Raw genomic sequence first — 26,788 nt, 5'->3', positions numbered from 1 at the left:
ATATTTACCATTATTTAGGTCTGTTGCCATCTTCCATAAACTCTAAGCTGTAATATCACTAACACTGTGCTAAAAAATAATCAAGTGAAAGTGAGTCATATAAAATATTTTGATTTGGCAATACTCCAAAACACTTCATTTGTTATTTCATGTCTCTTAAAGTACAGCCTTGCAAATAAGTATTTTAAAATCTAGAGGGGTATTTTTTGGCACATCTTTTTTCTTATAACAAGTAGAAAACTATGTGGCTATGCCCATTTTAAGAAAGCCAATATAAAAAACTCCTGAAAAACCAAGACATTTAATTTAGGGACTAACCACTTGTGTATCCTAAGTATAATTTTTCCCTTAACCATAGAAACAGAACTTAAGTATGTTTGGGTTCAAAAGTGTTCAGAATAGCTGAAGGTAAATAGTTGGCTGCCACTGATAAAGAGACACAATGAAAAACAAACTGAAAGATTCTGAAATTAGAAAACAAGCCGATGGGGAAATAGAATGGAATTTACAGAAATCTATTTTACATATAGCTTTTCACAAACATCCCTATTGGATACCTGTGCAATTAATATAACAGTATTTCCTACTCTCTCAATATAATATTTGTTATGTACTACAGAATCTCTCAAGGAAATGTAAGGAAGGGTGTGTGCCCTTGGGTGACTAGAGCTTTTTAAGAGAGGGAGAAAGAGAGCATTTCTTGGCACACACAGATCTTGTCTTGTGCTCTTAGCAGATAACACCAACTGACCAGTTCCAACCAGAATGTGTCACCTCAAGGTCTGAAACCACTGTTCTAGGTCTCAGTAGGAGCTTTTTGTAAAGCAAAGAGTGGGATTGGCCATTAGGAACTGTGATTGAGTAGATGTCATCTTCTACGTAGTGAAATGAGAGAATAATTCTAAAACTGTTCTAGGAGGAGGGAAAAAAAAAAAAGCTTGAGCTTTAAAAACTGAAGTTGGCTGCATCAAAAATCTGATAGTGCTCAAAGGCTCATTCCCCATCCCTTGGTTTTTATTCTTTCTTGCCCCTCCCCCTTTATTTATTTATTTATTTTTGGTAGGCTTGCTATTCTCATTTTGTTGCAAGGCTGCATTTTAATCCACCTGATTCTGCAGTTTGACAAAGCCCTTTGACACCTGTGTTCGTTTGTTCTCAGCTGGTGAATGAACAGCAAGAAAGCAGACCCCTCCTGAGTCCCTCCATCGATGACTTTCTCTGTGAAACCAAATCGGAGGCAATAGCAAGGCCAGTAACATCCAACACAGCCGGTAATTCTTTCACTTTTAACTGATCCTCAAGTAGAGTTAATTTTTGCTGTAGAAAAATGCACATTTTCTTTCCACAGTGCATTTTAAGTGGACAATAATGTTTGCAACCATTATTAGAGCATATACTTTAGAACATATACTGTTCAACATAAACCAACAAATCACTTTTCTTTATATAAGAAACTCCAGTGTATATTACCCAACCAATTTTGCTGAACATTAGAGTACCACTATGAGCAATGAATCATTTTTCAATGCCAATTTTCATATTAATATCTTCACATCTCAAGTCAAAAAGCATCTATCTTAAAGTTTTTCAAGGTCTATCTAGAAATATTTTGAATGACAAAAGTTCACTAAAGTAAAAATATAGGCAGCCCCTTCAAATGGATTGAAATAACTATTAAAATGTCCTAGAGACTTGGGATATCATCAAGACAGTTTCATTTTTTCTTGTCATATAAATGGGTTGCTTGCTCCTTCTTACAACAATTTGTTTGAACATCATTCTGAAATTAAACATATTCAAACAGTAAGCTATCTGTATAGGCACTAATAAGTAGTCATCCAGTGAGGGAATGTAGGAAGCAGGTGGTATCAATCACAGTTTCTCCAGCATCCTCTGCACTTCCCAGTTCTCACTGATAGGAAAACTAAAACACTTAGGAATGGTCCATCCTGAGGCCACAACAGGAGTTTTGACTCAAAAGCTACTTTTCATCTTCTAGGTCTGCGGCAGCCTCTCTGTACTCATTTCATTCAGTCAGCATTCACATTTAAAGGCATGCTGTTCAAATAAGAATAAAAGAATATGTCCAGAATCAAAGAACAGAAGTTATGTTGAATTGAAAGAGAGAATTTAATGGGGAAAGGAGAGGATAATTACATACTGTCTTGTTAAGTTTATTTAATTTCCCCATCATATTGCTGTTTCCTGACATTGTTTTATTATACTTTCAAGTAAATGAAGAAAACCATAGGTGAAGGAAATTGTGATTTTTAAGAAATGCTAAAAATTACAATAAGTGTATCTAACACAAGATAGAAGCATTTTATGTGGGAGTGTAGTCTACAGTCTCTGGAGTCAAAACTTCGTGATTTCCAACCCCAGCTCTGCCACTTAGCAGCTCTGTGTCCTTGGGCAAGTTGCTTAACTAAGTCTATTTCCTCATCTAACAATAGAAAGATTTCTACTTCATAGGTTGCTTGGGAAGATTAAATGAAGCAATCTATGTAAGTGCTTAACACCGTGTAAGCTCTAACAGATGGTAAGATTATTGTGAGATATTGGGTGAAAACAGTATACCCAACACTTTCCTTTTCAAAGGCATTAACTTTCTTTATATCACACCAAAGCAATCATTTTCTAAATTCAACTATCACTTTGCATAATCAAGCAAATAAAATTATACTTGTTATATTTTAGGCTGGAAATTAAACAAGTTCAGATATTATCAGATCGGCTTCTTCCTTCTTACTATGAAACTGGAGCTCACCTCTCCAAAACTGAGCTATCCCCAGACAAATACAGAGGAGCCTGGTGTCTCTAAGTGCAGGAAAATCCATGAGAATGGGATACTCTGAGAAGCTCCTGCTTGGGAGCTGCAGAGGATAATTCTCAGACCTTGATTCTAGTATCCTCTGCAATTCTTAATGATGGTAAAACTAAATCATTTAGGAAGGGCCCTCCAGAGAGAGCAATAACAGTCAACTCAAAAGCTGCCTTTCACCTTGATTTTTCTAATACATAAAAGAGAGACCTGTGAAATATTGGAGAAAAAAAATCAAAAGAATGTGTAATTTCTTGTGATCCCAATACCTGCAGTATTGCCTTCTGTATTAGTTTCCTAGGACTGCCATGACAAAATACCACAAAATGAGTGTGGTACACAACAGATTTATTAACTCACAATTCTAGAAGTTCAGAATCAAGGTATCAGCAAGACCATGCTCCCTCTGAAGTCTCTTGGGAAGGATCTGTTCCAGGATCCTCTCCTGGTTTCTGGTAGCTCCTTGGCTTTTGGCAGCATAACTCTGATCTTCACATGGCACTCTCCCTGCAAGCATGTCTCCCAGGATGCGTGTTGGTCTCTGGGTCCAAATTTCCTCTCCCTATAAGGACACCAGTTGTATTGGATTAGGGGCCCACTACTCCTATCTGACTCATTTTTTAACTGATTTCCTCTCCAATGACCCTATTTCCAACTGAAGTTGCATTCTGAGATACTAGGGGTTAAAACTCCAACCTGTGAGGTTTTTGGGGTTTTGGGGGCGAGGGAGGGAGTCGCAATTCAATATATAACATCCTGCAAAGTAAGAAGTCAGGAAAACTGGTATGTTGAGACTGAGTTTTTCATTTCTTGACCTCAGCATTCAGTGCATCTGAGTCACATAGATTTTTATGATTAAGGAAGACTCCTGTTGATAGTATGATTTTTTAAATCTTAAAAATATATCTCGGAGTTCCCGTCATGGCACAGTGGTTAACGAATCCGACTAGGAACCATGAGGTTGGGGGTTCGGTCCCTGCCCTTGCTCAGTGGGTTAACGATCTGGTGTTGCCGTGAGCTGTGGTGTAGGTTGCAGACGCAGCTCAGATCCTGCGTTGCTGTGGCTCTGGCATAGGCTGGTGGCTACAGCTCCAATTGGACCCCTAGCCTGGGAACCTCCATATGCCGCGGGAGCGGCCCAAGAAATGCCAAAAATACCAAAAAAAAAAAAAAAAAAAAAAAAAAAAAATATATATATATATATATATATATATCTTCTCAAGGCAAAAACACTATATCTTTGTTAATCCCCAAGGATTATGGCCCTTTTTTAAATTATTATAAGCCCACAATTTATATCTCGATATGCAACACAATTCATATTATTACACATTTTTATTTTTTATTTATTTATTTATTTTTGTCTTTTTGCCATTTCTTGGGCCGTTCCTGAGGCATATGGAGGTTCCCAGGCTAGAGGTCGAATTGGAGCTGTAGCCACCGGCCTACACCAGAGCCACAGCAACGCAGCATCCGAGCCGCCTCTCACCAGAGCTCATGGCAATGCCAGATCCTTAACCCACTGAGCAAGGGCAGGGACCGAACCCGCAACCTCATGGTTACTAGTCGGATTCGTTAACCACTGAGCCATGACGGGAACTCCTTATTACACATTTTTAAAAAGGAAAAGCTTTAGCATACAAACACCAAAATCCTGATATGGTCCAATGATTTTATAGCTAAGGTTTCTGGGCAAAAGCTGTCATTATTTTCTGTCCAAATCTGTAATAAACAGTAATTTTACATGGAATGTCATTTTATAGATAGTATGAAATTCTATCGTGAAATTAACATTGTCATTGAACATTGTCTATTACATCCCATTATGTACATTTTTAACTTAAGGAATGGATAGTAAACAATCTTGGAGTAAAATACAGGAGAAAACTTGTTTCAAATTGTACCAAGTCAATCAAGTAGAAATTTGAAGGACCTTGTATTAAGATGAGAAGCTGTCATTCTTGGCATTTTCTTCCAATGAAAAAATAAAACCATCTTGACAACTCCTTAAATATATAAGGAATATACTTATATAATGTAATACAAAGTAAACAATATAGGAATTATTTATTCCAAAGGTTAGTCAAATGACAGGTTTTTTTCTTCCACTGACCCTAAAAAAATATATCAATCTACTACCTAACAGAAGTTCTAGATTATTATTTTGTTCTTAAGTATTTCAATTTTTTTTTAAATTTCTGTTTTACATTAAGATTAACTTTTAGAGTTCCCATTGTGGCTCAGCAGTAACAAACCCTAGTATCCATGAGGATGTGGTTTCGATCCCTGGCCTAGCTCATTGGTTTAAGGATCTGGCATTGCCATGAGCTATGGTGTAGGTTGCAGATGTGGCTCAGATTTGGCATTGCTTTTGATTCAACCCTAACCTGGGATCTTCCATATGCCGTGGGTGTGGCCCTAAAAAGATGAAAAAAGAAAAAAAGATTAAGTTTTATCATCCAATGATGTTAACTTCAAGCTAACTTCAAGCTGATCAAATAAGGATGAATTCCAATTTTTTTTTTGCCATTGACATCTTAAATTATCTTTAATTCATCTGCAATCTAGAGAGATTACAAGCTATTTTGTAGACAATTCCTTGACCCTTTCAAACTGTATCCCTGCATGGTAGGTAGGCCAAGATCATTGCTAATATCCTTGATTTTTAAATGGCAAATAAATATGTATTATACATAGATGCAATATCAAATGTTCTGAACGTAACTAGAAAATAGATTTTTTTAAAGATATTAAGCATATTATAGGACAGGTAGTTACTGTAAAACTTGCAGTAATAACTTCTTGGTCTATAATCTCCAAAAAAATCTAATATATATCAAAGTAGAGGAAAGACTCTTCTAAAGAACAAAAAGAACAGGGTGCCCTTGGTTTGCATTTATCAGTCTACATGATAATCTAAAAAAATTTTATCCACAATCTTGAGCTATTAGGTGGACCATTACTATAGCAGAAACATTTTTTATGCTCTAAAAAAATAATATCATTCCTTGGTATGGGTCATGTATATGTCATCAGAGACCCTTGTATATATAAGAGAAAAGCTTTCCTCTCCCATCATAGCCCCTAATTAAGTATCTTAACTGCAAAATTAGTGTAATGTTTTTCCAAATATATTTTTATGAAGCCCAAATATCCATGAACCCAATGGCATGCCTCTTGAAAAACTTAGAAATTTGCGAAGTCACTTTAATTACGTATTCCAATAAAAAAAAGGCAAAAGTTGGTTAAATTAAGTCCAGGTTATCTATTTGATATCACTGGCAAAGGATTTTGCTTTGTAAGCATTATATTAAAGAATTCCATGTGTTCTGGAATGGGAGAACAAATTGCGAGTTTACAAATCAGAAGATCCCACAAGCTCCTTGTAGCATCTTCTGTGACGGCCCTAGTCAGTGCTGTCCCATCATCTGTCCTCTCTGACCTGTCCTTGTAGCTTTTTTCCTTTAGAGAAAGTCACTAAAAGTCTGCAGCTCATTATTCTGTAGTGGTATTAATAGCATTGTACTTACCATTAAAGTATCAAATCAGAGCTTCATAATAGGTGCTATTTAATCCTAACTGTTCTAAGCTGCCTCACCTCCCAGGGCCCAAGTAATCTAGTATTCATAAACATCTTCAGTGCCCTGTGGGAGCCTTCCAGTTCAATAGGTGGCGATCTTCAATCAAGTGTCCTTGAGATAGATGGAAACAAATACTTATATAACATATTGCATCTTCTATCTTCAGGAAATTCCACCTAGTGGAATTAGGTTATCAAAAAAAAAAGTTTCTGAGATTTTCAACTATTTAAATTATGCCCCAGGGAGTTCCTTTCATGGCTTAGCAGTAACAAACCTGACTAGTGTCCATGAGGGCACAGGTTAGATCCCTGGCCTCACTCAATGGGTTAAGGATCCAGCATTGCTTTGAGCTTTGGAGTAGGCCACAGACATGACTCAGATCTGGTGTTGCTGTGGCTGTAGTATAGTTCCCTAGCCTAGGAACTTCTATATGCTATGGGTACGGCCCTAAAAAGACAATCAATCGATCAATCAGTAATGCCTCAGACTACCCAAACTGGAAAATAATTGATAGCTAAACAAAAAATAATCAAAGCCACATCAACAGAGCCAGCACATTGCCTCTAAGTTCAGATAAAGTCTAGAGAGGAGTAGTGAAAAGCACAGGCTTGTGGGTGTTTGAATCCTCGATGGACACTGACCTGCCAACTGTATTAGTTTTCTGTTGTTGCTGTAACAAATTGCCACAAATTAAGTGGCTTAAAACAATACAAATTTATTATCTTACAGTTCTAGAAGTCAGCTGTCCTAAAATCAAGGTGTCAGGAGGGCTGCATTTCCTTATTTTTTCCAGCTTCTGGATGGAACCTAAATTGGTTAGTGGCCCCATATTCCATCTCCAAAGCCAATGGCGTTTTCAAGCCTCTCTTTCTCTCTCTCACACACACACAGAGACACTTGCACACACGCAATTTCACATCCACCATAACAGGTGATTATTTTATTATTTTAATTTAAAGACATTAATTCTGGAACACAATACTTCATGTGCCTATTAACATCTTTAAAATCAGGTTAAGAAAACCAGAAGGCCAGACACCCTCTTCCATGCCAAGGTATGCTATCTCCAAAGCTCATGTGGTACAGTGAGACCCTTTATTTTTGTCTTAACTAAAGTGCATACACACACACACACACACACACACACTAAAATAAGATTTGTCTTTCCTCAGAAAGTGAAATGCTGCACTCATCCTTCTATGTTTTTGAAATTGTGTTCCCCAGGGACTCTCTCTGCTTCCAGCTTGCCGTTCAACCTCCAAGCCACCCCCTTCATCAACTGGGTAACAAATAAGGCCTTTTGTGTATGCCAAGCAGTTGTTTCACATTTCCTGGGAAAAACAGAGAGCTCAAAACAAACATGGGAAGTGCTGAGGACAGTTTGGAGGGGGAAAGAACGTTACTGAGCCAAGTTTGAATCCGTAATTCAGTCTTTTAGTAATGCATTTATTCTGAATGGTGAGAAACAGATATAGAATTAAATTAATACTCATCACTTATTATTCTGTAACAAATATACTTCCTATATAAAAGTAGACAAGTCCTATATAATTTGTTTCTAAAAGAAGTGTAGGAGCAAGTGACTAATTCTTAATTGTACAATTAGTAAAAAGACATGTATGGCATTCCAGAGTCCACTATCCCCTTTCTTCTGTTATAAGAAAATCATGGTAGGCCTAGAATCCTTGTCAGTGGCCTGAAAATTTCTATTTAAATATTCAAAGGATATGAAATATGTGGCATCCTAGCCTACCTTGGCTGCTTGCCATGCTTAAATTCTAGATATCAAACCAGGAAGCTGAGCTCTGAAAGCCACTTCTTCCCTCCCACATTCACGTACTTGCTAGCCACAAAACACTCCTCATAGCTCAGAGCATCTTGTATCAGAAAGTGGCTCCCAGCTTCTCAGGAAGTCTCAGACAAGATGAGCTCTTATGAGATGACACTTTCAGGCCACTTTATGATAAATTTACTTCATAGCATCTTCTATGGAACCAATATCCTTGCCTTATCCTCCATTTTATTCCCAATGGTGTTTTCTCCTTCCTTTATTCCCGTCATTGTGTAGATCTGATTCGTGCCTGAAATAGAGAGGAGTAGGGAAAATAGGAGATCAACAAAAAGGAAAAGGAAAGAAAAGCATCACAAATTAGCCACCGAAGAATGGAAATAACATTTATTGAGTACCTACAGTATGCCTGGCACTTTACACATTCGATATTCAAATTAGATAATTTAATCTTCATTTCATACCTAAAGGACAGACTTAATTCTGCATTTTTCAGATGAAGACACTGAAACTCAGGTCAGGAAACTTACTCCAAGTTACACAGCTAAGCAGTGGTAGAGTTAGGTCTTTCCACTTCACCATTAACATCCAACTATTGTGATGTATAATTGAAATCAGAAAGCAAGATTATTGAGAATAAAACTTGACATCCTATCCTAAGGATCCCAGAGGGATGGTTAGCTCATGAGGACAGTTCAGTACTAAAGAAATCCTGATTGCAAACTCAATTAAGCCTTGACCCTCCCTTGAATGCAAAGGGGAAATAGATGGAAGAGTGTTGAGATGTCAACAAAAATCCATTTCCTACAAAGAGGAAAAGCCAGAAGATCAAAGACAAGGAGAAGGAACCATGTAATGGTTGCTGTAAATGGTGCGAAAAAGGTTAGAACAAGGAGTGTCCCTGTTTCTTTGGTGGCTTTCCTAAGCTAGCCAGATGATGAGATGCTAGACCAGGAAGCCATCAAGCCAATTCAGAAACCAGCCTCTCAGGTGCTGGGGCTGATAGAGAGGTAGGGGTGGAGGGGCCTTTTCTAACTGGAATTTTCCATTTTCCACAATGAACTAATCAGACACTGTTATTTGAACTCAAGAGGGAGTAATGAAGAGTTACAGAACTTGCCTTTTTAATTCTCATTTGCCTAGTTTGCATTTGAACAAATTATTATTTCTACCTTCATTAGAGTATTTAACACAATGTAATCAACCTGCTGGGAAGTAAAAGTGTATCCATTTTATGGTTTGTTACATTGAAATTTAAATTTGCATATTAAACAACAAAAGCATTAACATGTGTACCTATTCATCAACTATGGATGATAAAATACCTCTCTAGTGTGAGCCCAAACAGCAAACCGTTTTCTGATTGAACTGCTTAATTAAATAAAAGATGATTAACAGCATCCCTTTATACCCTGGATTCTTTAGTAGTTTGAAATTAAAACACAAAGATATTCAGAAATTTTACTAAATCTTCCTCATCACTGTTTTGCCAGCATCTCTCTGAATATGATAGAATTACTCTGCTCTAGAAAAAAACTGCACTCTAAAATAAACCTCTTTACAAAGAAAGCGAGAAACAATAAAGTAAATAGTACCTGAGCTCAGATTCAGTTTTATCATTTTAATTTCATTCAAACCTTCATCACTGGTGAGGCTGGTCCAAGTCCTGTTTCGCAGATTTGTACTGTACCCAGTAAAGGAGAACTTACAGCAAGCTTCCCACTCTGAGTACAAACTGTCTTTATAAATCGATGGCGAGCTAACTTAATGTGGTGCTTCTAACCTAAGCTACAAACACAAAATTATTCTGCACCCAATTGAAACCTATTTTTTAAAAATAATTTCAGAGAAGCGAGTGGGCTTAACTTAACCTCTTCTGTATCTGATAGTATTGACCACAGGCTTAGATCTCCTTGACCTGAGTGAACCAGTATCTCAAACCCAAACCAAAGCCAAAAAGTTGGAGGCCTCGTCGAAAACTTCATCCCTCAAGAAAAAGGCTGATGGATCTGACCTCATCAGCGCAGACGCTGAGCAGAGAAGCCAGGCTCTCCGAGGCTCAGAGACGGCATCCTTAGACTTAGGTAAGGTGATAGCTTGTGTTGGCTGCTGTTCATCCTTGCCTCAATACAACAAGGAAATTCTACAAATGACCACAAAACCATGGGCAAAGCAGTAGAAAGATGAATTCTATGTAGGAAATTGGGCAGAACATATTTCTTTATGCTTAGATTAACAGTTGAGTAGTTCAAGTTTGCAAAACTGGTATAGATTTATACATTTATTTACTCAATTCAGGTATATTGAGTTTTTGATAGATGTCTTGCACGGCAATAGGCACTAGAGTTACAATAAAAATAAGGCATGAATATTGCTGTCTAGGAGCATTTGGTCTAGAGAGGAAGAGAGTCTAAAAAGAGAGAGAAAACACTAACCCAAAGTCCAGGAAGAGCCAGATGGAATATGTAACATGCATGGGGATATGTCCACTACAATAGTAATAGATGCCATTTATGGATGGCTTACAATGTCCAGGACCATGCTACATGATTTAGATATACATATTAGCCCATTAATTCATTGCAACTCTTTGAAGTGAGTGAGGAACCAAATTTTGAAGTTTAAATAACTTGCCTAAGATCTCAATTAGTATGAGAAAGTCCTAGAATTTGAGCCAAGTTCTAACTTCAAAGACCATTGTTCTCTCCACTGTACATCTTCTTGAGAAAGAAGACCTCAATCTCAGCTCATGGAACCAGTCAAATTAAGCTCTCCTTTCTTGAAAGAAAGGTGACAGGTATTTCAGAAAGCCAAGGGAAATGTGGATCTCTCCAGCTGTGACTGACTTGTTTGTATGTATATACCTATGTATATGGGTAAATAGTCATAAAATGAGCATATTTACTAATGTTCATTTATCCATAAAATCGGGAAGGTTAAGGGGGATATATATGTAAAATCAGCACTGTGATATGTACGTGTTAGATGGTCTTGTATTAATTTATTCATTTGTTCAGTAAACATTTCTCCAAATAACTACTATGTTCCATACTATGTGCTAGGAATACAAAGATAAATAGCGTAAGCTGGAGTTCCCATTGTGGCTCAGCAATAATGAACCCAACTAGTATCCATGAGGATGTGGGTTTGATTCCTGGCCTTGCTCAGTGGGTTAAGGATCTGGCATTGCCATGAGCTGCAGTGTAGGTTGCAGAATGTGGCCCGGATCCTGTGTTGCTGTGGCTGTGGTGTAGGCTAATAGCTGCAGCTCTAATTTGACCCCGGGCAAGGGAATCCCACATGCCATAGGTGTGACCCTAAAAAAAATTTTTTTTAATTTAAAAAGCAATAGTATAAGCTCTCTGCTGCTTGGTAAGTTTACAGTCTAGTGAAATTAAATAAAACTGATTAAGTGACTATAATAAAATTTGTACTATGTGCTGCAATAAAGAAAAGCCCATGTTAATTACTACATGAGCACCTTCATAGAGCCCCTGACCCAGGCAGGAAGTTATAAAAGGTGTTTTACAGGAGGTACTAGGTGGCCAGAATCTTGAAGGATGAGTAAGAATTTGCCAGATGAAAAATATGGATCAGAGAGATGTGGGAAGGAAGGGCTAGGGCATTCCTGATGCAGAAGAGAAAGGGATCCACACACAAACAAACACAGAAAGACTTTTTTCAAGAAAATACCAGTATTGGCACAGTACTCAAGAGTGTAGAGTAGTGAGAAATAAGTCTGAGAGTCACCAGGGGTCAGATAATGGGAGTTATTGAATGCCAGACACCTACATTTGGGGGGAAGTCAGGGTTGAAGAGTTTTTACTCAGGAAAGTGACATCAATAGATTCTATTTTAGAAAATTTTTTCTCTGGTGGATGTGTGGAGAAAGGAATAGAGGCAAGGAGACCAACACACACATCTAAGATAGTGACAGAGGGAAGAGTAAGAGGGAGACAGGTTCAAAACAATAAAATGAAACAGGACTTATGGGCTGGGTAGATGTACATATGCCAGCAAGGAAAACATATTGAATGTGCCCAGCTCTGTGATGAGACTATGGTAGGGGAATGAAAGGACAAGGGAGTCAGAGGGGAAATTGGTAAGTTCAGGGTGGGACCTGTTATATACGAGGAAACAGTGGGGCTTCTCTGTGGAGATGTCCAGTGGACTGTTAAATTATAGATTAGAACTCAGGAAAGAAAACTGAGCAAGAAATGGAGATTTGAAAGTTAGAGCCCATGAATGGGTATCACAGTCACAGGTAAAAATGAGTTCAGCTAAGGACAGATCTTAAGGAAAGGGGAGAGGACCAGCACGTTGCTCAAACCAGTTGCACAGACAGGATCCACTCTTCTCTGCCACAAACCTCGTTGAGGCCTCTCTTTGGAGGAAAATTTTAACTCTCTCCAGAACTTACACACCATCCATGCACCCTAGGTTCATTCCATTTCCATAAATGACATTTATATATATGCTTAAGGATAGATTATTAAATACATTGCAGCATCATATAATAAACAAGCAAATGAAACTTCCATTTCTTTGCTTTTGAGAAAACATTCTGTGAAGAAGTCACAAAAATTCTTAAAGAACTTAGGAAGACATGGCTGCAAACCTATCTTTTTAGAGATTGAAAAAAACTAGCCCCCAAGGTCATTTAAGTGGATGGTTCACAGTCACACACCTGTTAATGAGAGAGAACCCAGCCGGGTTCTTTGTCTGTAAGAATTCGGCCACAGAGAGGCAATGATTCTAGCAAACTCTTAACTTTCTCCATTGCCTCCTTTCTCTCTATCCCATTATAAATTCCCTTCTTTGGTGAAAAATTAAGTAGTCTATAACAAAAACTGTGAAAAGTGTTCCAGTTTCTTCCCAACTCCCTGTAACAATGAGGCTTATCTCTTTAAACAGAATTCTTTCTAGAAACATGCCAGCAGTGCCTTAGAGCCACCTCCTTAACTGGAGGCCCATAGGATAGCACTTCATATGCTCATTCTGTACTCAATCCCATGCGCTCATATACTGAATTCAGAATGCACGTAGCTCTTGAAAAAAATTCAGTAGAAAATAAATAAACTTGATTGTTTAACTGTAAAAGCAATCCAATTTCTCTGAATAGGTCTCATATTTATTTAGCCGCATGTTTTAATTAATTTTCATGCAACCTTTGGTCCTGGGGTTTGAGAGCATCAGTTAAGTACAGTTCATGTGTATGACTTCTCACTCTTAATCTCTCTTCTTCTCTCTGCATATCATACTCTCCCTCATCCCCTTCACCACCTTCCTGTCTTCTTAGCAGACATTCAAACACAATTGGAAAAATGGGATGATGTTAAGTTTCATGGAGATCGAAATAGCAAGGGGCACCCCATGGCAGAGAGAAAATCATGCTCATCTAGAACGGGATCAAAAGAACTTTTATGGTAAGATGTTTTAATATCAGAAAATAGTCTTTTATCACAGCCATGAAATTTTGCCATTTGCAGCAACATGGATGGACATGGAGGGCATTATACTAAGTGAACGGCAGAAAAAGACAAATACCGTATGATATCACTTATATGCAGTATCTAAAAAATACAACAAACTAGTAAATATAGCAAAAAAAGAAGAAGAAGCAGACTCATAGATATAGAGAACAAATTAGTGGAGGAGGAGCAATAGGGGAGTGGAGGAATGGGAGGTACAAACTATTAGGTATAAGATAGGCTACAAGGGAGTATTATACAACATGGGAAATATAGCCAATATTTTATTGTAACTGCAAATGGAGTGTAAAAAATGTGTAAAATATTTTTAAATTTTAAACAAAAATTAAAAAAAAAACAAAAAAAACAAGAAAAGAAAATAGCCGTTTATGTCATGTACTCATATACTGAAATAGCCATGAGTTAATTCAAACAAAATACTTGGTGCCATTTATAACACCCTATTAATAATTGTGGCTTCCAAAATTACTTTTTCTGAATCGTCAAAGATTCAGCCAATAAGGATTTTGGTAGATTAAATATTCAATATTTGTTCAATATTTGTGGATAATTTTCTGAATGTGTAACTGAGCTGATTAATCACAACGGTGCACGAGTATGTTTATATATATGTGTGTACTCAATATATTACATGAATGATCATTAAATTAAATATTTCTGGTTACACAGTTAAACTTTTCTGACTTTCTTAATCATCACTGTCAGATAATGCACTACTTAAGAATAATCCGTGGATGCCCATGAGAAAAACTGGCCACTTGAATTGTACCATATTTTTAAAGCTTGCTAAAGGAAAGCATGTTTCAGTCTCTTGCCCTTTATACACCTCAATTTATTATGACTTTTTTTTTTTTTTTTTGTCTTTTTGCCATTTCTTGGGCCGCTCCTGCGGCACATGGAGGTTCCCAGGCTAGGGGTCTAATTGGAGCTGTATCTGCCCGCCTACACCAGAGGCACAGCAACGCGGGATCCGAGCCGCGTCTGCAACCTACACCACAGCTCGAGGCAACGCTAGATCGTTAACCCATTGAGCAAGGGCAGGGATCGAACCCGCAACCTCATGTTTCCTAGTCAGATTCGTTAACCACTGTGCTACGACGGGAACTCCTATTATGACCTTTTAAATTCCACATAAATATCAGATCTCATTGAGACACTTTGTGAGACACTCCCCTCCCTCAAAAAAACAATATTTAATGACACCGAACTTTCTGTAACAAAAATGGTATTGCATATATTTGCTTGTTGCACTAACTGAAGTCTAAATTAATCAGAGACAACACCTAGCATATTGTGGCCACTTATAGTCCAAATGTGGTCATTCTAAAGCTCTCATCAAAAGTCTGATGAGAACTTTGTTACCATGGTTCTTAATGATCCAAATTAACCAGGTTTTTTGGCTGGGTTTCTAGCTGAATTTGCTTCTTCATGTACATTAGTTTCCTCATGCGTTCCTTATAGGTCCTCAGAGCACAGATCTCAGCCAGAACTGAGTGGTGGGAAAAGCGCCCTGAACTCTGAGTCAGCTTCGGAGCTAGAATTAGTGCCTCCAACACAGGTAACACAACGAATTCCTCAATGCACCCATCTTTTCTAATACCTAAATTATGTCATGAATATTTTATTTAAAGTTTCACAAAAAAAGCTTGAAGTTTTTTTTCTGTATTTTGTATTTCATGTATTTTCTCAATATCTGTCTCAATGCTTTTAACTGATGACTGATCCATAGATAGATAGATAGATAGATAGATAGATAGATAGATAGATAGATAGATAGATAAATTTATTTGGCTGGAAAATGTGTCCATGCACTCACTATGTACTTGGTTTTTCCTTGGTCTACCACTTACTATTTCATTATTTTCCGAAACAAAATCTATTCTACTCCAGTATTAGCACTATTTATGTAACAGACACAAAGAAGAAATTACATCTTGAACATTCATTCACACCTATGCCTTGCAGACCAAGGTACTTACACATCAGGATCCTGACTATCATGTTAAAATATATTTGATGCTAAGGAATAAATAATTTTAGTTGTAGCAGTCATGATTATACCAAGAGCTACCATTTGTGAGTACCACTAAGAATTAGGAACTTTACTGTGTGCTTTTCATATACATTGTATCTAATCCTCAAGTAATCCTGTGAATTATTATTAGGCTCACTTTAAAGATCTTTGAAAAGTCTTGGTCGAATCAAAATCCTTTTTCTGGGGCACCCAACTAATTGCTGGCAGAAGTGGAGTGTGAACCAGACCTGTGTGTCCACTCCTTGACCCTTGACTCCAGTGTAATTGGCTTGTCTATAACTAGTTATCTCCTATTGTCAAAGCTGTGCCAAGGAGGCTCAAGTCAGTCTCAATATTTTCATTTGCTCAAACACTTTACAAGGGTACACCCTTGATTGAGAACCATGGGGTTCTCTTAAGAAATGTGTCCGCATTCATACATCTGCAATCTAGTTGAAAATAAGCTGAAGTGAGCAAGAGAGATTTTCTAGCGCTTACTAGATAAGATATTGAAACTAAGAGAGGAGATATGTTGTCTAAAGGATTAAGTAAAGGGGATAACTATAATGATAGAAAATATTATGGAGAGCTCTGAGAAGGCCTTCCAATATATATTAATTAGCTTGTCTGATCCTGATAAATGACTCTATGAGGTATTTTTATTACCCCCATTTTATAGAAGAGGAAACTAAGGCACAGAGAGACTAAGAAAATTATCGATGCACCCACAGCTAGTAAGTGGCATAGATAAGGAGGACACATCTAGAGAGGAAATGGAAGGCATCTGGAAACCTTTCTAAGCCATCAGCAGCACCTCCCACGTACACTTCACCCTCCACAAGAGAGGGGTGGGCATTACTGCTCCCAGAACTCTGCTGGAAAACAAGGCAACTAACTTCCAGAACAAATAACCCTAGGAAGCTTAAAGAATTGTAAATGTAGCATGAAAATGTGTTTTCTTCTTTGTTCATTCTAAATGTGTCTTTTTTAAAAGCAAATTGATAACATTTATTAGAGAAACATTTTTTGATAAGTGCATTAGAGATTTAGACACAGCTAAAGTAATTGGACCTGTTTCAAAAGCTGGAATCCTTGGAATGTAGCATTAGAACACTTGTTTCTGCAGCAGGGGGAGACTTGGCACACCTGGGCTCTTCCACACTGAGACGGGGAGATGGCGGGTGGAGGATCAGCTGGGGTCCTCTGTTGCCATGGAGACCCACGATGAATTTGTCTTACTATTCTCGTGACTGCTACTCTCCTGCTGGTTGTCTGATTTCATCCCACCACATTGTCCTTCCACTTACCCACCAGTATGCCTTTAAGCAAACACAGTGTGCTTTGGAAAATTTGGGAGAAATTCCCAACTTTGTCATCCAAAATGTAATGTGAAAGGCCCTGTGATAGTTCTCAGTCTAGATAAATCATTGCAAACCCTTTTAGAGGGTTACCAATTATTTGTAAAGAATTTATCCCTTAAATTGTTTTGTTTTGTTTTTCTTTTTCAGCCACACCTGTGGCATATGGAAATTCCTGGATCAGGGATGGAATCTGAGTGCAGCTGCAATCCACGCCACAGCTGTGGCAACACTGGATCCTTAACCCACTATGCTGGGCTGGGGAGGGAACAAGATCCAACTGCAGTGACCCAAACTGCTGCAGCTGGATCCTTAACCCACTGCACCACAGCAGGAGTCCCTAAATTGTTAAAAACAAACAAACACTCCATGTTTACTTATCAAGATTTGCCTAAACTAAGGAAATTTATAATCTCCTAGTTTTAATGCCAGCCTATGGTTAGGAAAATTCCATGAATTTGGGATTTAATCATCTAAAATATTGTCATCAAATGGAGCAGCAAGAGAATAGACATTCATCTACTTTGAATAAAACACAGATGTCTTTAATGCTCTTAAATATATGCTCTCTTTAAGTAAATAAGATGATGAAGTGATATCTACTTAAAACTGACCTGCAGACTTCAAATGAACAATTTCAGCACACCAAAATTTGTTACTATTCCATTATCACTCAAATGGCTCACAGGAAAATCTTAACCTCTCTCAAGCCGACATAAACTATCTTGGTACAACAGGTGAGGAACTATTTCCAAGCCTTGCTTTAAAATCGTATTTAGAATCACAAAGGGAATGAAAGCTCACAGTGAAAAGAATTCTCATGTTAGTTCATTTTCTTTTTAAGATGGGGAAAAAGAAAAACATAGACTAGTCTCTTTCAAATAGTGTTTTGAACACACTAATCAGAGTGGCAGGAGATTATAATAAATTATAAAATCCCTGTATATTTAAAGTTTCTTGACATTATGCAAACTGGGTAAAATTTGTATTCCCCGGAGTTACCTGTTTAAAGTAATCATGAAATCTGAAAAATTAGAAAGCATTTGAAGCATCAAAGAAAAACACACAGAAGGTAATGGTATAAAATTAGCTTTCTCCATAAATAAATTGAGATAGTGGTGAAGCAAAGAAAAAGAATCCAACTCTTGCCAGAGAGTGATGGTTCAAGCATATCTTTTTCAAGCCTGGACCCTGGAAGGATTGCTCCAAGACAGGCTCTTGCCCACCTAAGCTGGACTTCACCAGAGGTATGGCAGCTGGGGTCTCCAAATATGGAGTCACAATCGTGTAACTCTCTGATGTTGCTGGCTTTGGCAGAGCAAATGCTTCCTTTCACATAGTAATAATTCCATCAAGTCGGCAGTATCCAAAATAAGAACAATTTAAACTTTAAAGGTACAGGTATATATTCTAAATTTTTTAAAGAGTCATGTAAAGGGAAATGCATCTTAATAGTAATGTAATATATTTCTAATATAATATTTGAAATGTTTACAATAATCTTGGGAATGAATATTCTCTCCATTTCTCAGATGAGAAATGCATCTTAGAAAACAGAAGTAGGAGTTCCCGTCGTGGCGCAGTGGTTAACGAATCCGACTAGGAACCATGAGGTCGCGGGTTCGGTCCCTGCCCTTGCTCAGTGGGTTAACGATCCGGCGTTGCCGTGAGCTGTGGTGTAGGTTGCAGACGCGGCTCGGATCCCGCGTTGCTGTGGCTCTGGCGTAGGCCGGTGGCTACAGCTCCGATTCAACCCCTAGCCTGGGAACCTCCATATGCCGCGGAAGCGGCCCAAGAGATAGCAACAACAACAACGACAAAAGACAAAAAGACAAAAAAAAAAAAAAAAAAGAAAACAGAAGTAATTTTCCCCAGGTGACACAGCTGACCTGAAGAGGCGCCACTACTCAAATCACACCCATCAGCTTCTAAAGCCCTTGTCTTCATCACACATCACCTCATCAGCCACATCAAGCCTATCCACCTGAGAGAACTCACAGACCATCGATTTCTCTTCTCATTGCAAGCCCCAACTATTACTTATGTTTCTAGTCTTAATATGTGTTGGGTGATTTTAAGGAATATCACTTTCTTCCAGAAACTGTAAGATGATTTAGGGTTGTCATCTGATCTGAGGCCATACACAATTTTGTGCCTCTTCCACCAAATTCATTCTCATCCTCTTACTCTTAGAAATGCTGATGACTTCCATTTCATTCCATTTCAATAAATGAGACTGAATGTCTACTATCCGTAAAGCCATAAGTGAGGCAGTGGAAAAATTAGAAATATGAGGAGGTAGATTTTAAGTATGAAGACCATTATATCAGTAGAAACAATTAGATTGTACATTATAAATACAGATGTGCTTTTTGGAAGATAGCACAGGAGCCACAGTAACATCCCTTGTCCCCTCCTGGCCACACATGGTACGCTACCAATGAGGAAGAAAGCAAGGAAGAGGGAAGGAAGGAACAAAGCAAAGAAGGCAGAAAGGCAAGGACAGCAGGAAGGCAAAAAGGAAGGAAGGAAATCTGAAGATCATTCTCAGCATACTAGAAAATCTGCACATACCAAGTACTCAAAATATACTTTTTAAAGTGAAGAAATAAGGGATGCTACCAAAAAGGAGAAACAAAATTTTTGCCCAATTAAAAAAAGTTGAAAGTAGAGACTAATGGTTCAAGGACAAAAATTAAAAAATAAAAGGACAAAATTTTATTCTTTTATCATTTTGACGGTTGTTTCAAAAGTGAATTTCAATTATATATGCTATTAGACTGTCCATCTCCTTTAAAAATCAGTCCTGATTTGCCTTGATGTTCCATAAAATAGAATTCCATAGTTGGATGGAGATGGAAATCATGTTCTGCCCACCTTTGCACAAAGCTCTGTGAATTTGCTCTTGTTATATAAGGTACAACTTTTTATATACTTTCAATGATAAATGTCTGTTGACTGATTAAGAAAAAATATCCTTACCATTTTAACAAGGTAAGTGTTTAGATGATCTGTTCTAGCATGAGTTCAACTTGTCTTCATTAACCAGTAAACAACAGTGCTCCAAATACAGATTTTTAAATGAATTTCTGAAGGCACACTTGTAAGCACTAACCAGAAAAATAATAACAAAAGCCAAGTTTTATTGAGCACTTAACTATGTACTGAGAATTGTGTATGTATTACTTACATGAATCATTGCACTCAATTCTTATATGGACTTCATAATTGAATAAACACTTTGCAGATGAGAATACTGAGGATTATAGAGATTAAGTAATTTGTCCAAGGTCACCACTTATAGGAAATGGTAAAGCGGGATTTGACTCCAGACAGTCTCACTTCAGAGATTATACTTTTAATGACTTTTATATAAAGTCTGCTAGTTGTTATAGTTTTCTTCATTTAAGCAGATCCCTTTTCTCCAATTTCTTTTGGAAAGATGCTGAACTTTTTTAAAATGTGTTTTGGTGGAAGATCTCTAGCAATAAAGTAAAGGTAATTTTATAAGAAGCTACTGCTTATAAATGACTGCTTTAGAGGTTAGCCAACAAAATTATGCTAGAACAACCACAGCCACAAATACAGTCATTTGAAAATCACAATTTTGATCAGTCATAATTTTGAATAAAGAGAATGAAACATAATATTATTTTTAGAGTTATTTAGTTCTTTCTTCTTTCCCTTCACCTAGTGCCGATCATTCAGTGCAACCAACAGCTGGGAGAATTAAATGCTTTCTTCTTTGGAGAATGTAATACCCTAAAATCCAATTAGCTTAAACCAATTAAAATACTGTTTCTAAAGCCAAGGCACTTCCAGGAGGTTGCTGTTAACTGTGGAGTGTTTTGCAAAATCATGCAAAGAAGAAAAGAAATGCCTACATCAGAGCATTTTTCTGAACTCCAGAGTTCCACCTACATGCACATAATGTCCATATCTAGATCAGAAGTTCTCACAGTGTGGTCCCTAGGCCTGCAGTGCCAGCAGCACCTGGGGACTTCTTAGAAATAACGATTCTACAGCCCCACACAACACCTACTGGCTCCAGGGGTTGGAGCCCGGCAAACCATGTTGGAACAAGACCTCCAGGTGACTCCAATGCACAATGTACACTACAGCTCAAGACCTGTTATTACAGCCTTTATGCTACCAAAATAGCTGCAACCCAAACTTACAGGTGTAATTCTGTTGCTTGTCATTCCTCTAGTCAAATACTAAGAAATATTTGCAATTTACAAGCATTACTTATGTTTTCCCATATTACAGTGTTGTCTATAATGAAATTAGATGTAAAAAAAAGTGTTATTTGAAAAGAAGGCTGATCTTATACTATGTGTATAATCTCTATTTCTTTCTCAGTCCTGAATCAGCATTTCTGGACACACTGCTGTGTTGCTAAAAAGTTTCAGAACCTTTACCTATAATGGTTTTTACATATACTGCTCTCAGCTTGAAAAGGGCCTCTGTTTACATTTGGTATCTACTTATATTTTATAACATTTATTTTATGCTTCCTTGGGCAAAATAAATGGCTTTAAAATGTGAAGTAGCTAACATTTGAATTAGTAATAACACAAGGCTTTTATAACAATGTAGAAAATAGCACTTACCTAAATAGTAATTGTACTATCAAAATAAAATTTCATTTGCACAGTAAGATTCTATTTACACTTGCTATTTTAGGTGGTTAAAGAAAATATGAATTGTAAGTCTAGAATCCTGAGAGATTTTTCACTTCTTCCTGATATATGGTGCCCTTTGAATCCTGTGATTCATAATCCACTTGGGTCGTGAAACATTGATGAACGGAAGCCAGTGACAGTAATGGAGTCCTGTTAGGTCAGGCTTCACAGGAAAGACAGATCATATTTCACCAGTGAAAAGTGCCTCTGAAAAAATGAGGTGCCTTGGGACAAAAATATTAGTGCTTTCTCTTTCTTCTCCTAATGTCATTTATGACATTATTAAATAAATGCACAAAGTTTATATCTTACCATGTGCCCAAATTTTTAAAATCCGTTGATTTCATTAATGCAGGATCCAGCAAGAAGATGAAAGGGTTTGTTGCAAAAGAAAAGGATTAAGGAACAAAGGTTTAAATAGCCAGTTGGAAAAGAAATGCTTAAATTGGTTTACCAAGTTAGATACAAGATTGATTAATTTTCCACACCGACAATAAAGTCGTATCATCTTTGGGGTTAACTCCTCTACCAGGCTCTAACACCCTAACAAGCAATCCATTCTAAAAGGTTGTAAATCATCTGTACCTTTATATTTGTTAATCAAATATATTGTGACTCAAGAGTGTCAGATGAGGGTTGTGGTGGCTGAATGATGGCCCCCCAAAAGATGTATTTACATCCTAATATCTGGAATTTGTAATAATCAATCTCGCTTATGTTTTTGGAGATTCCTTCCCCCTCCCTGCCTCAGTTGTCTGGATTAGAAAAAGTTAGTAGCTTCCACAGGGCCCAGATAATAAGAGGACATGCTTGTTCCTGGTGGCCACTGGGGCTGGCCCACCAGAGAGCAAGGCACTGGTCCCAGAGGACAGACCCCAACCTGCCCTCATCCACCTCCCTCTTCTGACTATATGCACTGCTCTAGAGGCCTCAACCCTGAGCTTCTGACAGAACTCACTCCTTATTAGGAACCCTTTTAGAGCATACCACAGCTGTTCCCCAACCCCAAAACCAGGGCTTGCTAGCACAGACCTCTGCTACTCCAGGCACAAGAAAAAAAAAAGTCTCCTATGAATTCTCCTTAACCTCTAATTGGCCGGGAGACCTTGACCGAGAACACATACTACCTTCTGGGAGTAGGGGAGATAAATATCTTTCATTCATTCACTCATATATCCCCTGACAGCATATTTTCAACAAATATTTACTGATTATCTATGGAGCACCTACTATTTGCAGGAGATGCCAGAGATACAGCAGGGAGTACATCCAGGAGGAGAAAACATAAATTAATGTTCCAATAAATTAAACTTTCACGTTCATAAAGCAAAACTCAGTCTAAGACAGTTGTTTGTGGTCAGTTCTCTTAATAATTATTTCATTATTATTTTCAGCCTACAGTATTCTAGAGGATTTCTTGGCTGACTCGCTCAACCATGCATGAACCTCCAAGGGACAGCTTTTCCACATTTTGCGTCTTCTTAAAATAGCCAGTTGAGCATAGCTTTCTGTGAGAGGCACTGCATGCAGTGGCTATGAGCATAGCCCAGAAGCACCAGCCCTTCTACTTACTAGCTGTGAGACCAGGGGCGAGTTGCTTAGGTTCTCTGTGCCTCAGTGTTGTGGAGTTAACAGTTACCTACCTAAGGTTGTTGAAAAGGCAAATATGAGTTATAGTAGCTAAAGAACTTGGAGAACATCTGGCATGTAGTGAGCCATGGTATTACTACTGGGTAATCATAAAATGGGGGACAAGGTTCCTCTTGAGGACCAGTGATGATGGAAAAAGAATAAAAAGCAGCTGAGTGAAATGGTAAGTGCTGGGTAAAGAGCAAAGTTTTGCTATAGTTTTTGTTTTTGAACATGACTGCTTTTCAAAAGCATTACAGGAGCTTTTCAAACATTTAATTCTCAGGCCCCACCTTCAGAGATAATTTCATTGGTCTGGCATGGAACCCAGGCCTGTTTAAGTAATTTTCATAGAAGCAGGGGTTGAGACTACAGAACAGCTGTCTACCACATGGGCCAAGGAACCACCCCTGCCCTGGAAGCGGTGGGGGCACTTTACTCCAAGCCTCTCTCCTCCTAGCTCCCCAAGGCCTAGCTGCCTCATCAGTGCAGTCTGTCCACAGGTATCCTTGGGGCCTACATCATGCCAGGCCCTGAGCTACGGATGAGGCAGTAAAAAAGTTATCAGACAAAACCCTACCCATGTGGATCCTGCAGCAGAGCCAGAAGATAGAGAAGAAAACAAGCAATTACATGGAGAAAAATCAGAAATACCCTGAATGCTCATGGAGAGAGTTCTGATTAAAGTACAGTATATACTCACTAGGAAATCCCTGGAGAAAGATTGAGGTAGATCTATAAGAAGGAAATGTGGAGGCTCTCCAAGAGACACTGTTGGATAGAATAAAGTAAGCAACAGAATTGCATACTGTTTATGTTTCAAAAAAATTTTTAGAACACATTGCAACATTCTATCTATGGGTGCATCTCTGGGTTTATGGGTGCATAAACATACCTGTAACTTGAAGAAAAAAAAAGATCTAAAGTTACACCTCTTATTTGCCATGATTAAATTGTTCAGAATGAATATATCCATTGTGAAATTAAAAATTAATAACTTTTTAAAATTCCAGCATATTTTTTGTGGGGGATCCTCTGGAAATATTTGCATTTAGTTAAGATGTGTATCACATTGCCTGTTAATTGCAGCAAAGCAGTTGGTATTACCAGACATGATTTTATCTAAGTGACTATTATTTAGGAGAGAGCAGTGAGGAAATGGGACGTGAGACAGATGTGTGCCAACAGAAGGGAGGCAAAGGAAAGAGAATTCAGCATGAATCTCTGCTGTGTGTATGGGAGAAAGACCTAGCAGCTGCCTCCCATCTCAGCATCTAAACGGTTTCACCTGAGGCTGGTCCTCCTGAAAGGTCAAATATTCTAGGTCTCATCATCCTAGCTGAATGTTAGAATCACATGGGAATACTTAGGAACCTATCAATGCCTGAAACCAAGACCAATGAAAAGATCTTTGGGAGGCTGGGCCTGGTCATTGGTTTTAATAAGACTAGGGCTGAGGCCAAGCACTTGAAGGTCCACGCACGTATGTGCATGCTTTTAGGCGCCACATCAGGCTGGGCAACATCATGCTTGCATCACTCCAAAAATAATATCAGATGCAGGTGCTTCTTAAACTTTAGTGGACTCTGGGAAAAGGAAAAAATTGGTATTTTTTTATTACATGACTCCAAAATTATAACACCACATGTTTGTTTTTTTTTCAGGCTCGACTGACCAAAGAACAGCGCTGGGGAAGTGCGTTGCTTTCCAGAAACCACTCCTTGGAAGAGGAATTTGAAAGGGCAAAAGCAGCAGTGGAGGTAGCTTTTTTGGTTTGTTCTTCTGTTTCATGTTTCTGAGAGTGGAATTGAAAAAAAATCAAATTTCAGGAGGATATGTATGAAGTGGGTCTTTGTAGACATGAAATAACCATGACTATGATTGTTAGAATGAGACTTGTTACTCTAGAATTTGTGGCTTCCCAGCTGGGGTGACTGACGTGTCACCACTTATGCCAATTCTGTGGTGGGTTAGCAGTGACTGGATCCTTGAGCCATAAAGAACTCTGAGCCTTGGCTGGGTTCTGTGATGAACCTATGCTGTACATTTGCTATGCTTCTATGAGTCCATGGTTCATGCCTAATGTTTTTATCTCTTTGGCCTCAAGCACAATGTCTGACACATAGACATTCTTGCTACCCCTGAAATGTTATACATTTTCCTAACTGGGTGGGGAAAAAAAACAGGACTGGGATATTCTCACCAATGATAGCCCATCTTGACTTAAGCCATTACTTTTTACTGTTAAGAGGGTCCCAACAGTGACAATGTTGGTAAATCAAATGAATTTGATTTGAATTTGAATATTAATTTCCTTCTTTAGCCTTTTAATGAGAGGAGAGGAGGAGGAAAGAAGAAAGGAAAGCTAAAAAAAAAACCTTTGCTGTCTTTTTATTCATTTCCTTCCTCCTTAGAAATTGCAAAGAGTGCATCACAGATGCTATTATTCTCACCAAAGCTCTGCTAGATTACTAGCTTTTCACTGAACCCAAGTATGAACTTGCCAGGACCTCCATTTCTATTACTGATAAGAAATCCTGAAAATTGAAAGTATTCCTGTAATACAGTTCATTTATGTGTCTTACCACTAGAATTTGGGTGAAATTATTACACTGTGGGCAGTCTTTCAGTAACTCCATACTTGAAGTGCAATTAAATCATATTTGCAATTTAATATTAGGATTCTTTATATTCTAGGAAATAATTCCAGCCAAATTTCATATCATTCAGAAACCCAATAAGAGAACACTTTTATCTCATCGCAATACAATCCACTCACATTTCTTCTTTTAATTTTAACCTCTTTCATTTAAAAAAAGTTAATGCATATTTACTGCCCTTGAATGTGATCAACTGATAGATTTGATTGAGACCAGGTGAGTTCAGCTGCGTTCAATCATTTGTTCAACTGCATGGAGCCTGTAGGTCAATTTATCTTAAATGTAGATTTTTTTTTCTATGCTTAAGAGCTAATTTAAATTTACTATTTGAACTCCTACTGTGTATAGCACACTGAATTAGCACTAAAAAGACGATTTAGAACCGTATAATCTTGGGGCAGTGGGGACCTTAGAATTTATCTGGTCTATCCCACTTATAACAGGAAACAATACGTTGATATGCAAAAGATTTAATTACTAGGTAACATGTCCACAAAGAAAAAATTATCCATCTATCTATGCATAAAATCATTTAATCTCAGTTTTGGTGGAGAACTTAGAAGTCACCCATCCCAACCAGGTACACAAAACATTTTTTTTCTTTTCAAACATACTTGATAATTTATTCAAAATACCCTATTTATACTTAAACACTTCCTTTCAAGAAAACTTATTTCACTTTGGGACAATCCTAACTATCCAAAATGCTCTTCCCTGAATTAGGCTGAAATTGCCCTACCAAAAACTACCAGTTTTACA

The 26,788-nt window shown here is 37.8% G+C and overlaps 1 protein-coding gene across 22 annotated transcripts in view; it reads left to right on the top strand.

Annotated features, from left to right (window-relative positions):
• PEX5L (peroxisomal biogenesis factor 5 like) overlaps nt 1-26,788 on the top strand; it is a 256,185-nt gene that overhangs the window by 144,341 nt on the left and 85,056 nt on the right. For 15 of the 22 annotated variants that reach the window (XM_005670010.3, XM_021071222.1, XM_021071219.1 and 12 more), the window contains 5 exons: nt 1,160-1,271; nt 10,081-10,275; nt 13,491-13,617; nt 15,145-15,241; nt 25,034-25,129. In XM_005670010.3, the coding sequence (XP_005670067.2) occupies nt 1,160-1,271; nt 10,081-10,275; nt 13,491-13,617; nt 15,145-15,241; nt 25,034-25,129 (627 nt within the window). The remainder of the gene's footprint in view (nt 1-1,159; nt 1,272-10,080; nt 10,276-13,490; nt 13,618-15,144; nt 15,242-25,033; nt 25,130-26,788) is intronic. The other 7 variants (XM_003132551.6, XM_021071223.1, XM_021071231.1 and 4 more) reach the window with 1 other exon arrangement.

The sequence above is a fragment of the Sus scrofa genome, chromosome 13, assembly GCF_000003025.6.
Source record: "Sus scrofa isolate TJ Tabasco breed Duroc chromosome 13, Sscrofa11.1, whole genome shotgun sequence".
Classification (NCBI taxonomy): domain Eukaryota; kingdom Metazoa; phylum Chordata; class Mammalia; order Artiodactyla; family Suidae; genus Sus; species Sus scrofa.
The sequence above is the reverse complement of the archived record's forward strand: the minus strand, read 5'-3'. Positions and strand labels throughout refer to the sequence as shown.